This window comes from Capra hircus, chromosome 10, assembly GCF_001704415.2.
Source record: "Capra hircus breed San Clemente chromosome 10, ASM170441v1, whole genome shotgun sequence".
NCBI classification, from domain to species: Eukaryota; Metazoa; Chordata; class Mammalia; order Artiodactyla; family Bovidae; genus Capra; species Capra hircus.
Window position 1 is genome coordinate 47,454,836 of NC_030817.1, and position 18,139 is coordinate 47,472,974.

The window sequence follows — 18,139 nt, forward strand, 5'->3', positions numbered from 1 at the left end:
GAGGATAGGTTCTGTTATTTTTTTCATGACATATCATCTGGTTTCTACTCCATGTCCATATAGTGAATATCCATCTACCAGCAAGCTAGAACTACTGCCTCTGAACAATGGGTTCCAAACTTGTGGGGCTACAGAGTTCCACAGCTATGCCTCCAGGGCCCCCCAGCTCTCCCCTTCTTCCAGGGTAGGTCACTGTCATGTATTTTTATATACTAGCTTCTACACACAGCAGTGTTAGGAGAGATACTTCTATGTGAAAATGAGCTTGGGAAATTTCTTCCTTTGCTTCTCAAACATCAGTTCAGTTCAGTTCAGTTGCTCAGTCGTGTCCAACTCTTTGCGACCCCATGAATCACAGCACGCCAGGCCTCCCTGACCAACTCCCAGAGTTAAGTTAAACTCATGTCCATTGAGTTGGTGATGCCATCCAGCCATCTCATCCTCTGTCGTCCCCTTCTCCTCCTGCCCTCAATCCCTCCCAGTATCAGAGTCTTTTCCAATGAGTCAGCTCTTCGCATGAGGTGGCCAAAGTACTGGAGTTTCAGCTTCAGCATCAGTCCTTCCAATGAACACCCAGGACTGATCTCCTTTAGGATGGACCAGTTGGATCTTCTTGCAGTCCAAGAGTCTTCTCCAAGACCACAGTTCAAAAGCATCAATTCTTCAACGCTCAGCCTTCTTCACAGTCCAACTCTCACATCCATATATGACCGCTGGAAAAACCATAGCCTTGACTAGATGGACCTTAGTCGGCAAAGTAATGTCTCTGCTTTTGAATATGCTATCTAGGTTGGTCATAACTTTCCTTCCAAGGAGTAAGCGTCTTTTAATTTAATGGCTGCAGTCACCATCTGCAATGATTTTGGAGCCGAAAAAAATAAAGTCTGACACTGTTTCCACTGTTTCCCCATCTATTTGCCATGAAGTGATGGGACCAGATGCCGTGATCTTAGTTTTCTGAATGTTGAGCTTTAAGCCAACTTTTTCACTCTCCTCTTTCACTCTCAAACATCACATGCCTTTAGATATTAACTCCTTAAGTGTTAGTATTAATTTTATATTTAAATATTTAAAAGTCAGTTCTGTCTCTATCAGATCCCAGTTTGTAATTTCTGCATCCAACCATTCAAAGTACTTAGTAGCACTATAGAAAGTTCATTAGGCTACCCTGAAATATATGATCCAACTTTGGCACTCTGTACAACAGGTTTGATAAACTTCTATTAAAAGAGTCTCAGAGTTCAGTGTCAAGTAATGGAAGTTATGGTACTTTCCATAAATCTTTGTGCAGAACTGTGCCTTCAGATACTGCTGGGCCTTCATGCACAAATGCGTTTACCAAGGGTAGCGTAGGCTGTTGGACGACCTACTGAATCTCATCCCTCACTCACTAGCTTCATGTCCTTAGATGAGTCCCTCCAACCTCTCTGAGCTGGTGTTTGATTTCTGAAATGGATATACTAATCCCAGAAATATCTGCAGAAGAGGTTTCTAAACTAAAGTGTTATATAAATGCTCAATGACATTACCATCATTATCTCACCATGAGAAGAATTGGTAAATACTTTAAGCCTATCACAGTTGGTGAATTGGGAATCTAGAAAATCTGAACTCAGAGAACAAATTTGTGTCTGTTGGGAATGAGTAAAGTCTAAGGATACAAACTTCTAGCAAGGTAAGTACTGAGGATAGCATATATATACAGTACAGTATTTATAGGATAGCATATATATATATATATATACATATTTATAGGAAACTATACTGTATCATGTATTTGAAAACTGCTAAGGGTAGATGTTAAAAGTTCTTACTATAAGCCAAACAATATAACTCTGTGAGGTGATAGATGTTAGCTAAACTTACTGTAGTGATCATTTCACAATATGTACATTTATCAAATGATTGTCTTATGCTCCTTAAACTTACGCAGTGTTAGATATCAATATCTCAAGAAAATTGGGAAAAAATAGCAATGAGTTTTGCTTTTGAGTGAATCATATGCCTGTTTGCCATGTTGTTGTGCAGATCCAATGCCAGTTAGTGATGAAAATGTGTTTCTTTGGTATTTGGCCGATACCATGAACATGGGGCATGCAACCCTGGAATGCAGGAAAAATCCTGTACTTTGGGAGCCTTGATGTCAATTTGGGAAGCAATTTAAGAAAAGAAATACTCTGAATTCATTTTCTACCAAACAATGAATTTTATAAAATATGATGAGGCAGATTTTTTACATTATGTATTTTGTTTTCAGTAAATGAAATTTAGCATCTGAAAATTATAAAGGCCTATTCAGGTATCTGAATCTCAGCCCTGAAAAATGTGAATGCGTGATCAGTAAAATAAGGTGATACCTCAATGAGAGACTCCTAAGCAATTATGTATTTTATTTCAGATTAAGTCTCTCAGCAAAGATCTGTGAGAGAACAGTCCTGAAGCGAGTATTAAAAGAGTTATGGAAGCTAGTTCTTAACAAAATAGAGAAACAAATCGTTCTCCCTCCTCTGACAGATCAAACAGTAAGTATTCAAACTCATGTTTGATTATACTTCCAATAACCCATCTAATTGGTTTTTGTTTCAATGAATGGTTTTGATCCACATGAAATAGTAATTAAATTCATTTGGGGGAAAAGGGTTTGGTATACAATGGCTTAGCAAGGATCATTCCAATGACATTTCCTTATATGAATCAATTTTATTTTCCATTATGGCTTATTACAGGATGTTGAATATAGTTTCCCTGTCTCATACAACAGGACCTTGTTTGTCGATTCTATATATAGTAGTTTGTATCTGCTAGTCCCAAACTCTCAATCCAACTCTCCACCACCCCCACTACAAATCATTTTTAAATAGTGGGAATAGTAGTCAAACTTCACACTTGCTTGATATTTCAAACTTTATCTCTTAAAAAAAATGTATCAAAGCCCAATTTATAGGGCTATCTTGTCTACACAAATCACTTTCTCTTTATTATGAAACCTCATCCCAGAAGAACAGATATATGCTAGAATATGCTTGCTGTGTTTCTTCCTGCAATTTTACAGTTTATAAAGATAAATCTAACCCTGCTCTCTGGACTCTTTTTTTTTAACCTTTTGCTTTTATCAATCACCTTTGCACTTGGATGTAAATATAGGTGATATCTTTTAGTGGATTTGATGGACATGATTGTATCAGACAATGTGAAATATAAAGGAACCAAAAAGATCAATGACAGCAAAGTCAGACAGTGATCAACTGCATACACCAGCTAACTCAGTTCACATATCCTGAGCCAAGCAAAGAAAGAAATAACCCTAACAAGCACTTGCTCTGGTGACTGAGAAAGACCAGTTGATATAAATAATGAGTAATTTTAAATTAAAATATATATTGACACTATTAATCATGCACACTCAGTGAAATTTAGCCAGTGAAATTATATAGAAAATATTTTCTTGCAAATTGTTCCAAGGTGCAAAGATTCATATGTTTGTTGATTTATCACCAGACAGGGAGTGTTAAATATAAATGACTTTGAGTTTTACTTCATGCCATGGGTATGTGGTATAATCATATGGGTAGCCAAATCACACGTAGAAACATACACACTTATGTCTCTTATTCTCCTATAATACATAATGCATTTCTTTAACGTCAGCTAGCTTTCACTTAATTGGCCAATAGGGGAGGCTGTCAGGGCAACCTGCAAGTTGGGTCGCTTTATTTACACACTCTATTTACATTCTAGGCTACTAATGAGTATTCTAGTAGTGCTTCCAACGTTTATTCTGATGTTTTTTTCAGCTTTCCCCAGGGCCTTGAGGTGCTAGGGAAAAACCTCTGGCTGAGGAAGGAGTTAGAAGGCAGGGCTCTGACAGTTTGGATGGCATGTCAGGAGGACCAGCTCCACCTTCTTCAGCTCTGGATCTTGAAATTTTACGTAATTTATTTTAAGGGGTAGGGAGTGGAGGGAAGGAGTTGCCTCTGCTACAAATAAATAAATAAAAGGTAAGCTCACTGATGTAATCCGCGTTGTACCCTAAACTGGCTGCCAGAGCAGTAACTCAGACTGAAACTTCCAGAAGTAGGATGCTTGCGAGGACAGTTGTATTGCCAGATACAACCCTAGCTATCTGCTAGGTATCCAGATCCAATTTGTAAAATAGACCAATTTAGGGCCTATAAAATAAAAGTCACAAACATAATCAGTAAAATAGAGAACACTGTCTATTGACTACATTTCTACTTTGTTACTGAAGATCTTACAAGTTGTCTCTCTCCTTTTCTGTGTGTGTTCCTAGGGACCCCAGATGATTTTCATTGCAGCTAAAGATCTGGGACAACTCTCCAAACTGAAGGTAATAAGAATATGTCTGTAAAAGGTAGTGCACTGACTATAGTTCTGTGAGAAACCAGCCTCCTATTAGTAGTGATATCCAACACAGAAGGACTAAGGATGTGTGTCTGAGATATCACAATCTAAGAAGTAATTAGAGTAAAATGGAGGGACTAAATTGTGCTTTCTTCTCCCCACACCCTATATATTTTTTTTACTTTCCAATTCATAGGGCAGCTGGGAATTTTTGACTGTGTTGAAGCATTCAGGATTACTGCTTTTGAAATAAATTAGCATATTTTCATTTTTATTGTGAACTGGCTTTATATGAAGAAAGGCAAACAGTGCTCCACAGAAACCCAGTAAAGTCTAGAGAACTCTTCAGGCAGGAAACCTAATGCAGGAAAATAAACTTATCAAAGCAGACATTGAGCTTGTCAAGATAATCAACCCCACTATAACAAGGATTTGCTGTATAAACAATCCTACCCTTTATTATTGCTTGAGAGTCACAGGACTTTGCAGTTGTTTAGAGAACCTCAGATTTTTTTTCCCCTCTAGAGTAGAAATTTGACTGGTTAAAATATATATTGTTGTTCTGTAATGGACTTTTTGCACTTAGCACAATGTCCTGCAGTTTCCTCAGTATTGTCCCATATAACAAGAGTTCCTTCCTTTTAGAGGCTGAATAATATTGTAAGTGCATACCACTTTTTATTATACATTCATTTATCAATGGACCACATATAGGCCAAACTTGTACCTGTAGTTGAAATGTATGTTCTTGCTCTCTTTCTACCTATGAGAATATGCTGTAGCATGGGGGTGGGTTCCAGATACTGACCACGTTCTACCTCAGCTGCCTCCAAATATGTGACACTGGCCAAGGAACTGAACATGTCTAATTTTCAGATTTGCCATTTGTAAAACCACGACAGTGTTAACCCTTGGCCCAGAGGATTGTTGTGATGATAACGTAGTCATCATCTTTGCATGGTAACTGCAAAGAATATGCCTCTTTCCACTCACAGAGGGCATTCTCTTGTCTCTTCCCCAGGCTGGCAGCTCAGGGTTACATATCATCGGGGCTGTTTTGTCTGTACACAACAGGGGAAAGAGCATCCATGTGACTGCATATTTGCTTACTGAGTTGAAATAGATGCCCTATAATGGCAGTACCTTGTTATATCACCTACTTTGTCCCCTTTTCAGAAAAACAGTTAAAGGCCAATAATCCATTTAGAAGACAGAACCATCACATGAGATTGTTTCTCACAAGTATTCAGGGATGTTGGTGGTTCAGAGGGAAAGTAGAAAGTAGATGCCACTGTCAAACTATTGTTTTGGATCTTGGATCTCAATCATTTTCTTGACCCCTCTTATTACCTCCCTGAGATTTCTATCCCCTCTTTTGAAAAATGGATTTATATAGCATTGAAGTTTCTCATAGAAAACCTGGAAAAGTGAAACATCACAGTCCCTTATTACAAAAGAAACGGCCTTGGCAGTGTGTGTAGGTCTGTGTGACATCAGGAAACAGATACTGCATCTCCTCCAGCTTCAGCTTCCTGAGTTGAATGCTTTATCAGCTATAACTGTTTCAGTTTCAAGTGATGGAAAGCCAGACTAACAAAAGCAAGGAAGGAATTTATAGCTCCATGAAATTTTACAGTTCTGGGCTAACTCTGGTTTCCATCACTGCTTGATTAGGAAGTCAAGCAATGTTACAGAAGCCAGTTACTCTCTTTCAATTCTGTTCTTCCCTTGACTTACTGCCTTAACAATCCTCCTTTCCTGTTTGTAAGACAGTTCTCTGCTTATATCTAACAGTTTTGAACTTGAAATTTTATAGAAAAGAACACCCACCTTGATGCAGGAAATTCTAGCAAAGTCCACAGGCACATCATCAGTGCTAATGCAATATTATCACCATTCCCAAGCCAACCACCGTGGCCTGGGGGATGACATATGCCACTGGGCTTAATTCACATACCCACACCTGAGCTGAGGAGTGCTGTCAACCCCGTTCAAATCTTATGAACACTAAGTGAGAGAGAGACTGGATCCTCAGTGGACATATGTATGCTACCTGGGAAACATCAGTCCACAGAAACCACAGCACTTATATCCCTTTAGCGGCCTCAAAATTTCTTCAATTCAGTGAATTATCTTGATTATAATAAACTAAAAGCATATTATGAAAAAAATATTCTAAAAGCATTCATTCATTCAGTTCAGTTCAGTCGCTCAGTCGTGTCCCGACTCTTTGCAACCCTATGGACTAAAAATAGAATCCTGTTGTTCATAGGTGATTGATAGAAAAACAACTTAGTTTTAAAACATATTTTTCCTATTATTGTTCCTTGAGTTTTTAAAGTTATTGGTCCATTTAGTTATTATTATTTGAATTACTGAGCAATAAGTCTTCTGTATTGTTATGTAAAAGATTAAAATTGTAGCCAAAATAGAGAACTACCATTTTTCAGTTGAAGTATAGTTGATTTACTATGTTGTGCTAATTTCTGCTGTATAGTAAAATGGTTCAGTTTTGCATATATATACACATTTTTTAAATTCTTCACCATTAGTGTTTACCAAAAGATACTGAACAGAGTTACTTGTGATATACAGTAGGACCTTATTGTTTATCCATTCTATAGGTAATGGTTTGAATGTGCTAACCCCAAACTCTCTGTCCTCTGTCCATCTGTCCTCTACCCACTTTCCCCTTGACAACCACAAGTCTGTTCTCTGTGTCTGTGAGTCTGTTTCTTTGGTAGGTAGGTTCATTTATGCCACACTTTAAATTCTACATATAAGGGACACGTTATGGTCTTTGTCTTTCAGATTATTCACTTAGTAGATAATATCTAAGTTTATCCCTGTTGCTGCATTATGTACATGTACTACATCTTTTTAAAATTAAAAAAGTATACTGGAATATAGTTGATTTACAATGTTGTGTTAGTTTCAGGTGTACAGCAAAGTGATTCAGTTATACATATATCCATTACTTTTCCAATTATTTTCCCATTTAGATTATTGAGTAGAGTTACCTGTGGTATATGGTAGGTCCCTATCAGTCATCTTAGTAATGTGCATATGAAGATCCCAGACTCAGTTTATCCGTCCCTGTCATCTTTCCCCTTTGCTAACCATAAAAGTCTGCTTCTTCTGCCCATTTTTCAATTGGGTTGTTTGGGATTTTTTGTTGTTGAGTTGTATGAGCTGTTTGTATATTTTCGAAATTAAACTCTTCTCAGTTGCATCACTTGCAAATATTTTCTCCCATTCTGTAGGCTTTTTGTCTTGTTTATGGTTTCCAAAAGCTTGTACATTTGGTTAGGTCCCATTTGTTGAATTTTGCTTTGATTTCTATTACCTCGGGAGAATGACCTAAGAAAACATTGGTCCAGTCTATGTGAAAGAATATTGGCTATGTTCTCTTCTAGGCAGAACTGCAAATTTTATAAAACTGTTTTCCCATATTTTACTAGAATGTTGCTTCCAATGTTTTGCTTTCATTTCAAATCCTGGGTCTTTTCATTTTTCATGTATTAGTTTGAAACCAGATTGGATCCACAGGTAAAGTGTCATGTGAAATAATAGTATTAATGAGTAAATTCAGCAATCCTGTACAGAAATATTAACAAATGACTACCTTACTTAAAAGAACACAGAATCAGGAACATAGAACAATGAAGGAAACTAATTTCTTTTCTGCATGTGACTATGATTTAGAATTAATTCATTAAGCAAGGATTTATTTAGATTTTTACATATTCTATATTACTTCATCCTCTGGAACTTTATAATGTAAGTTATTATAAGTGTGTGCAACCTATTACTATTTTATGGGATCAGATTTATCTGGCATAACATTTTTATGGACAGGTGATACAATATCAAAACCAGTTAGTAAAAATACATCTGGGACAATGAATTTCCTGAAAGCAAGCAGTAACACATTGACAGCCTTTTTCAGAGACTACCTTATTTGAATAAGTTATTGTTAATCATTTCTTATAAGAATTGTATTTTTCTGTAGTACCAACATTTATTATTAGCATTTATTAAAAAATATGACCACACCGAAAAGCCAGTCAAGATTGACGAAGCCAGAGATTTATTTACTTGCCTTCAAGCATTTCTCTCTATAACTGGCAAAAATTTCCCATTATTCTTTGAGTCTCAATGGGTATTTAATATCTTTATTTTTAAAATATTAAATGGACTCATATGTTTGTGGTGAAATCCCCACGTCAGAGAAAGATGCAGTGAGATGTAGAAGTATATACCGTGAATCTAGCATTATACCAAGTTTTGAACAATATTCAAGGGAGTGTGATTCCATTCAAGCATATGGAATCATTTAAGATATTCTGAAGAAGTACAACTCACTTACCAAAAACATATTGAGTGCCTAGCAGGTGATAATTGCTAAGACAGGCACTGAAAGTCGCAGAAGTGAGTAAAACATAGGGATTATCTTCAGAAAGTCATGGCACCTGCTAAATGACAGAGTAACATAAGGACTAGAATAGAAAGATGAGCCACTGGGTGTGACTGTATAATTTGTACATTTCACAAAGTATCCCACAAAGGTAGTGAATGACAGCTTAATTGGAGTCCATGATCCACTTGCTGTGCCCCGTAGAAAAAGAGGTACTTTTCATTACTGAACAAAGACACTGATCCCTTGACCAAGCCATGCATTCTCAGAGCTATGTCCACCCATATTGGCTTTCCTTCTGATTCACAGAGACGCACTTATCTAAGTTAGAAATTAAGCTCCAGAGGACAAAAGTCTTTCTTTTATGAAACAATCTCTCTCAGTCACCTAGAACAGTACTGGCACATAGTAAGCACTCAGGAAATATTTGTTGAATGCTGTTGACTAGAATAGTGGATGCCCTGGGAAGATTGTATCAGTCTGTGGGTTAGGAATTTTAAAATTTTTCTCCAGACAAGTTTTCCTTACTGTTGTCCTCAACTTTCTACCATCATTTCCCTAAATAACTTTAGATGAAGACAGAGTTCATAGTGAACAGTGAGGAAAATGCATTGTTATTATGGAAATCAGTTCTAAAATATTGATAACTGAATTTAAAATATTAAAAACCAACAAAAATAAATAAAATAAAAATATCAAAAACCTCCAGAACTGAATTCAGTTAACTCTTTGGGAATTTCCCTGTTAATGACTGAGCATTAAGGAGATCCTAGAAAGTGAGTACAGTGAGAGCACTGTACTTAAAGTAGATTTTATCAGTAATAATTGAATGAGGCTAAAATTTACCTCTTAAATCCTTTCCAAGGTTGACCTTCTTTAGTGTGACAGAACAGAAAGCGGAGATTAATGTAGAAAAGCTTGGACACACATTTTCCAGGATTATCTCTTCCCTTTCCCACCCCTCCATAACATTAGTTTGCAGGTGAAAAATACAGCCATATATGAATCAAAGCACTGCTTTTTAAGTTAACATGTAGTATTTCTTCTTTGGGCAAAATGAATTTTTATTAAATATCTGACAAAATTGTCATTATCATCAACTAAATGTGTTCATATGAAAAAGTTGTCTCAAATGGGAAATATCTGCGTACAAGGATTATACAAATTTTGTTTGAAAACAGTTTTTAAACAAATGAACTGGTAATTTTATAAAAAATTGTTCACCTGTTTTCCAGGAGCACATGATTCGAGAGGATGCCAAGGGTCTGACACCAAGACAGTGTGGTATAATGGAGGTGGTCCTGGCTACCATCAAGGTAAGATTATAGAGCCCCTGGATGTGTACCCTCAGAGAAGTGTACCCCAGATGCATGTCTGTAGAGCTGTACATCCATAGACATGGTAGACAGTTGTATACAGACATTCTGGGAGTGTGTTAGACTTAGCCCATACTATGTCATTATTATACCCATATTACTTTACCCTTAGAGTTGCTTTCTTTGTCTACCTTTAGAAAATGGGTAAGAAATCTTATGTTGTAACAGATGTTTTCAAAGAAAAACAGGTATGTCCAAAGTCCAGTTAAATATCAGTAGATGCTTCAGGGGACTTAGGGTTAATAGAATTTCTGTTTGTGTTTTCAATGCTTGTTGAAATGATTTTGGAAAATCAATTTTCTCTTTTCTTTTAGTAAAGATAATAATTCAGTTGTCTGCTGAAAACCCAAAGGCATTGCATTGTGTGCATGAATGGTTCATAGCTAAATTTTGGCCTAAAAGTTACTGTAGTGAGAGTTAAGTATAGGTAGATCTCAAAACATAATGTCGGAATTGTTTTCATATGATCCCTTACAGATGTATATGCATACATTTTTATATTTATATGTGAAAGCTTATTAGAGAGTGGAATATGAATCCATCTCCTAAATTTGGACTGTGTCCAATGTCTGAACGCTTCACAGGGGGAAGCACCTATTATCAAGGAAATGTAAAGAGTGTAGCAGAGACCTGTGAGCTACCACACGCCATTTTCCAGGCACAGAATAATCTCACTGGATAGAAACAGATATTACAACAGGAGTCATTAAACAGAGTTCTATATGACACTCCACAAAGCTATTACCTCATGATTTTTGCAGTTTCAGCGTTTAATAAGAGAACATCTTTTGCTACTTCAGTGGCAAAAACTGCAGAATAAAAGTTGTGAGGTGACAGTTCTGTGACACTTGGTGGAAAATGGAGTGTGTAAATTTTGGCATTGAGATGACAGAGATGGGATTTCTAAAGATGCAGCCGGAGTATGGGCTGGAAGTATATAAATATTGTGCAAAATTATTTTTAAAAATGGAAAACATGAAAGAAAGGAAAAATACAAAACCAGCTCTTTTTAAGAACAATTTTCAAAAATATGTAAGAAATGACTGCCGTTTGGAATTGTACCAGCACTCATGGCTACAGAGGAAAGTGCTAGAAAAAAAAAAATAACTCTGGGGCACACACTAAACAGTTAGGAAAATATGGTTATAGAATCAGAATTCAGCCCTTAATGGATTTTATTAGGTCAGTGGATGACTCTAAGAGAGCAAGAAAAATGTGTTCTGTGAAAATAGATAATTGCCTTCATTGTACTGACAGACCTGGCCCATGTCCCCTAACTCCAACTTTTCTCTAGTTCTTCTTGATGGGGACAGATGACCACCTCCTACAAGACTAGTTCTGCCCAAACTCTGGGATAATCCCGATCCCCAAGCAAATCCCTCTGGTCTACATGTTGACATCTCAACTATACTGTCTTCCTGCCCAGGTCATTGGTGATAATACTTTAGTTCAGCCTCAGTGACCAGACACTTGCCTTGCTCTTTTAAAAAAAGACTACTGCCTGGTATCTAGGATCCAGTAAGTGGGTCCATGTCATTATCTTGTTTCCCAGGACTGGAGTCTGACCTTGGTCCTTCAGAACCTCAGAACCTGAGGTCAGGTCTTCAGTCTCCCTGCTCCCCAACTTCTCCTCTGGGGTCTCCATGCTACACCCACTTTACCTGCTTTGAGAGCCTTTTATTCCTGTCCTCTGCCCCTCTGCCAAGAAGGAGAGTCACCTAATATTTCTTCCAATGGCCCTGAAGTCAGTTTGCCAAAGCTGGGACTCCCTTTCATCTCTTCCGATTCTGAGATTTACCCTGATTATACTACAAGGCACTGCTTCTAATGGTGACTACAAAGGAATTCAAGAGAAAGAGGAATACTACTTACAAGAATTATAGTCTCAAGAGCTAGTGATTCAGAATCTTCTGGGGGATCAGCAAAGGGAATACTGTCAGGTGGAGACTTCCTGGGAAAGATATTCTTATACTGAAGTAGTAGACACTATCCAGGCTAATTCCCAAAGGCTGCCAACAACATGATCATTAACTCTTCTTTAGGTGAATTTAAGCAAATAAGCTGAACACGAGAAAGTGAAAATTGAAGGAAGAGGTTGCTATGGGGTTTGTAGACTGTAGCTGAAATAGTGTTGTGCATTCTTTCAGTCATCTTTCATATACATGCATCCTCTCACCTGATCCGTATAAACATCCTGGGTGTTGACACCAGGAATGATCATTCACATTTTACAGACAGAAAAGCAGAGGCTAAGCAGGTTTAAATTGTTTGCCTAAGTCCAGAGTCACTTGTAATTGGCAGAGTTGAGAAAAGATGCCAAACTCTAAAATCAGTGCCCTTGCTTCTACATCTTATTTCACTGTTAACAAGGTGTAGGAAAAGGCACAAGCCAAAATGGGTAATATTCCTAAAGATAGATTAGTTCTAAATTAAAATACCATGTTTCAGTTACTTAGATTATTTTCTAATGATTTAAAATAATATGAACTCATTCAACCTCTATACAGGTACTGATTAAAATATTAACTTAAATACTAAAATTCTAATTAGACTGGGTTATTTTGTCATATCAGTCACAGGTAGGTTCAACTATAAGTCAAAAGTATAGAACATGGCACAAGAAATAGTTACCATGATCTGCTGCAGCTAGCATGGCTGGCCTTGGAGGCATTACATTTACCTGCCAACACGGAGCCAAGTTAACAGCTCTGAAACAGCCAACAACTTAATCAGCATGTGAAAGCTGCTACAGAGGCCAATGCAGAAACCCTATTTAAAGCTGAGCTTTGGAGTCTCAAACTCATAGCTCAGGAAGATTCAGGACTTACAAGAGAGTCCCTGAAATGTGGGTTTCTTTCCAAGAAAAAAAGAAGAGCTTTTCCTGACAGCATGTACTCTTGACTGTATCGTGAATCTCAAGAATTATTTTTAACTTTGAACCATCCTCTAGTTATTTTTTGATGAAGTTCAAAAAACATAGGGGAAAAAAACCTGGCTGGCTGTATTTTTCCCAACGTTCTAAATTACCCTGGAACACTTGTTATTTGTACCTAAACATGACACTCTGAAATGTATGTGGCAAATGTCTGACATCATGCCATGGAACACGGAGGTTTGACTAAAAATAATGGAAACCTAAATGTCCTCAGCAGAGGAAAGGATAAAGAAGATGTAGTACAAATATATAATTACTTAGTCATAAAAGGAACAAAATTGGGTCATTTGTAGAGATGTAGATGGACCTGGAGACTATCATACAGAGTGAAGTAAGTCACTAAGAGAAAGTAAGTATCATTTATTAACACAAATGTATGGAATCTGAAAAAATCAGTAGAGACAAGGTAGAGAATCAACATATGGATCCCAAGGGGGAAAGAGAGGGTGGGATGAATTAGGAGATTGGGATTGACATATATATATATGTATATTTACTGACACTATTGATAATATGTATAAAATAGATAACTGAAAACCTACTAAACAGCACAGGGAATTCTACTCAGTGCTATGTGGTGGCCTAAATGGGAAGGAAATCCAATAAAGAGGGGGTATATATGTATATGTCCACTTTGCTGGACAGTAGAAACTTACACAACATTGTAAAGCACTCCAATAAAAAATGAAAATAAACACATGGACTAGGGCCCTCCAGAAATATGCATTTCTTGGTGTTCAGGGGAGAATGTGGACTAACTATGAATATCTATTCAAATACAGCCTTGAAAAATCCTAGATAACACCATTTCTGATACTCAGGATTCCAGACAAATAACAGGGCATGGGATATTATGCCTCTCAGGCTCTCACCTTGACCAAGTCCTACACAATGCTGGTATCCATTATTCAAGAGTCAGTTTTGGTAGCTGTTTCTTACTTAGCATGTTGTATTTTATCATTTGTAAGTATAGTTTTTGCATTATTTAAACTTCAGGTGCTCATGGGAAGAACAAAACAACCTATCTAGTTTGGAGTACTGCAATTCAGAAATCATTATTTGAGAGCTTACCATATGTAACAAAGATGATAAGCACTAAAGAGGAGACTGAAAATTAAAAATATCTTGCTTTTAACTTAGGAACAGAAACATCTACAATCCATAAAATATGAGAGTTACTGACAAAGTACTGGGAAGTGCAGAGAGGGTGGTAAATTCTCTGTGAGTGGCTAGGGGAAAGCTTCCTGGTGAAGGAGGTTTCAGATCATTAAATGGGAAAGCAAGCGGGAAAGTCATCACAGGCTTAGAGAAAAGCTTGAGTGAAATGTGATTGAGGAATGGGGTAGCCTAAAAACTTCAAATAGGCTAATGTAGAAGGAGATCAAGAGTGGTTGAGAATTAAAAGGAATATATAGAATAGAAGAGATACATTGACTTGGACCCAAAGTGATGAGGCATAAACACCAAGAATCTGAACTTGAGTTTGTTGGCAAAAGGGAGGAAGCAGCATATTATGCAGAGAAGGCAATGGCACCCCACTCTAGTACTCTTGCCTGGAAAATCCTATGGACGGAGGAGCCTGGAAGGCTGCAGTCCATGGGGTCGCTGAGGGTCGGACACGATTGAGTGGCTTCACTTTCACTTTTCACTTTCATGCATTGGAGAAGGAAATGGCAACCCACTCCAGTGTTCTTGCCTGGAGAATCCCAGGGATGGCAGAGCCTGGTGGGCTGCCATCTATGGGGTCACACAGAGTCGGACACGACTGAAGTGACTTAGCAGCAGCATATTATGATCCAATGTATTACAGAGGACTCCTATTGTTTTAAAAAATAATTTCTTAAATAACTATCAAGTAAGTCTTTAAAGTAACCTCAGTTGTTAAAAACAAGTGATGATTATTTCTAAATTTGCAAAACAGATCATCAGCATGAATTTTCCAGAAGTCTGATACTGGTATTGGAAAGAAAGAGAGTGATGATGGGAAATTTCTACCAAAATGGTACATGTAACGAAAGAAGTAAAATCTCCCAGCAGACTTGTAAAGAAATATTAGCATATTTCCATGAGCCAGTAAAAATAGAGTGTGAAAGATCTTCAAATATCTGGCAAATGTGAAGAATTAGAAGAATTTAGCATTTTTATGGGAATTATAAAAGGGATGGCTTCCTAACCATGCAGACAGTATCCTGATTTTTCAGTTAGTAGTTCTATTTTTTTTTTTTAATCACAAATCACATTAAGGTCTGAAATGTTCTTTTTTTTTTTTTTTTTGCACTCTCATGAAGAATATAAGAAACACAAATATCTCTGGTTATTTTTTAAGATAAAGAAAATGATACCTCATACAAAGCTCTTTTGAGCCCCTCATCACTCACATCACTCACACATATATTAGTGAAGCAATGTATGTATGAGGGTGGGAAATCTTTATAAACATCAGAAGGAGGATATAAATGTAAAAAAAAAATCTGAAACTACATGAGGAATACCACCAATAGAGTATCAGAATAATGAGTGACATCTATTTCTGCTTTATTGACAATGCCAAAGCCTTTGACTCTGTGGATCACAACAAACTGTGGAAAATTCTGAAAGAGGCGGGAATACCAGACCACCTGACCTGCCTCTTGAGAAACCTGTATGCAGGTCAGGAAGCAACAGTTAGAACTGGACATGGAACAACAGACTGGTTCCAAGTAGGAAAAGGAGTACGTTAAAGCTGTATATTGTCACCCTGCTTATTTAACTTCTATGCAGAATACATCATGAGAAACGCTGGGCTGGAGGAAGCATAAGCTGGAATCAGGATTGCCAGGAGAAATATCAATAACCTCAGATATGCAGATGACACCACCCTTATGGCAGAAAGTGAAGAAGAACTAAAGAGCCTCTTGATGAAAGTGAAAGAGGAGAGTGAAAAAGTTGGCTTAAAGCTCAATATTCAGAAAACAAAGATCATGGCATCTAGTCCCATCACTTCATGGCAAATAGATGGGGAAACAGTGGCTGACTTTATTTTTCTGGGCTCCAGAATCACTGCAGATGGTGATTGCGGCCATGAAATTAAAAGACACTTACTCCTTAGAAGGAAAGTTATGACCAACCTAGACAGCATATTAAAAAGCAGAGACATTACTTTGTCAACAAAGGTCTGTCTAGTCAAGGCTATGGTTTTTCCAGTGGTCATGTATGGATGTGAGAGTTGGACTGTGAAGAAAGCTGAGCGCCAAAGAATTGATGCTTTTGAGTATGGTGTTGGAGAAGACTCTTGAGAGCCCCTTGGTATGCAAGATCCAACCAGTCCATCCTAAAGGAGATCAGTCCTGGGTGTTCATTGGAAGGACTGATGTTGAAGCTGAAACTCTAATACTTTGGCCACCAGATGCAAAGAGCTGACTCATTTGAAAAGACCCTGATGCTGGGAAAGATTGAGGGCAGGAGGAGAAGGGGACGACAGAGAATGATATAGTTGGATGGCCTCACCAACTCAATGGACATGGGTTTGGGTGGACTCCGTGGGTTGGTGATGAACAGGGAGGCCTGGTGTGCTGTGATTCATGGGGTCGCAAAGAGTCAGACACGACTGAGCGACTGAACTGAACTGAAGAGAGAAAGACTACAGTATACAAGTTACTGTTCTCTCTTGTGGGAGTAAAATTAGGACTTAAGAATGTATTGTCAAAAACCAAAATGAGTTATCACATATAAAACAATGAAAACAGTTCCTACCGTATAGAAAACTCTTCATAAATGTAACCAGCATACTACCTGTGTGCATGGGTACTCAGTCATGTCTGACTCTTTGCGATCCTGTAGCCTGCCAGGCTCCTCTGTCCAGGGATTCTCCAGGCAGGAATAATGGAGTGAGTTGCCATTTCCTCCTTCAGGGGATCTTTCTCACCCAGGAACCGAACTTGCATCTGCTTTTGCCTGAGAATTGGTTATTTTGAAGGAGCTTCTTTCCACTGGTAAACCCAAGACGCTACATATTCTAGTACAACTAGATTTTTTTTTGCCCTCCTCCTTTCCTAATAAACCACTCATTCTCTCTCAATGATGCTATTAAATCTGACTCTTTGCCCCAAGTAACAGTCCAAGTCCTGTCCTCCGTCCTTTTGGTTCCCTGTGCGCAGCATTTTCACACTACAAGGGCACAAAACCTGTAAGATTCGTGGTGCTTTCTGAGACTCCCCTCTAGGAAGCAGTGCTATTCTCTTTCTGTAGGAGTTTCTAGATTAAAAGGCAGGGAAGGCCCGTTGAAAATTAAGTAATGATATGTGTTAACTTACAAAAAAAAATCATGTCAGAGATGGAATAGGGTGATACAGATGCAACTGGGCTTGAGGAGGGGACACAAATAAAAGTGGGAAGGATTTAGGGGAGTTAGCAACCACCATGAACTTCAGAAATCAGGGAAATATGGAAGAGTGATCACAAAGGACAGATAACAGCTCACTGGCTGGAAAGGAAGGATAATCATTTTCTTTGGAGGAAGACTTGAACATACTCAGGGAGAAAGAATTTGACCATGAAAAACCACAAGACCAGAAGGCTGGGAGTCACAATGATTAGACCATTCAATGGACTGGACTGGATTTAACTGGAAATTTGCATAGTGAAGCAGTGTAACATTGAGGTTACAGGTAATGTTGGGGTTGCAAGTAGATGATATTGAAACTATTAATACATGGCATGCTAAAAGCACCATTTCAGCAATGAAAATCTTATAGGAAGGTGCAGAATGGATTGGCTAGTTCAAGACTGTAGTCACAGACGTCAGTTATGGTTATTTAATGCATAAGATGACAAGGACTATCACAAAGAGGATAATCTTAGGAGTGTAAAGTGAAAAATGGCTAAGAGTGACACAGAAAGGCCCAGTCCCTGGAACTTGGCAACTAAAAAGTGGGGCAGCAATGATGGAGGAGCCTGGGGTGACTCAGCGTTTTAGCCAAGTGGTTGAGAAGCTTGGTCCCACAGAGAAAAATGGCAAATCAGTCAGGAGTGTCATTTTCCTCTTTCCACCTAGAATCTGGGGACTTATTC

The 18,139-nt window shown here is 37.9% G+C and overlaps 1 protein-coding gene across 1 annotated transcript in view; it reads left to right on the plus strand.

Moving 5' to 3' along the window:
• UNC13C (unc-13 homolog C) overlaps positions 1 to 18,139 on the plus strand; it is a 678,662-nt gene that overhangs the window by 596,955 nt on the left and 63,568 nt on the right. Inside the window, exons 29-31 of the mRNA XM_005685753.3 lie at positions 2,399 to 2,522; positions 4,292 to 4,348; positions 10,015 to 10,095. Coding sequence (XP_005685810.2) covers positions 2,399 to 2,522; positions 4,292 to 4,348; positions 10,015 to 10,095 — 262 coding nt within the window. The remainder of the gene's footprint in view (positions 1 to 2,398; positions 2,523 to 4,291; positions 4,349 to 10,014; positions 10,096 to 18,139) is intronic.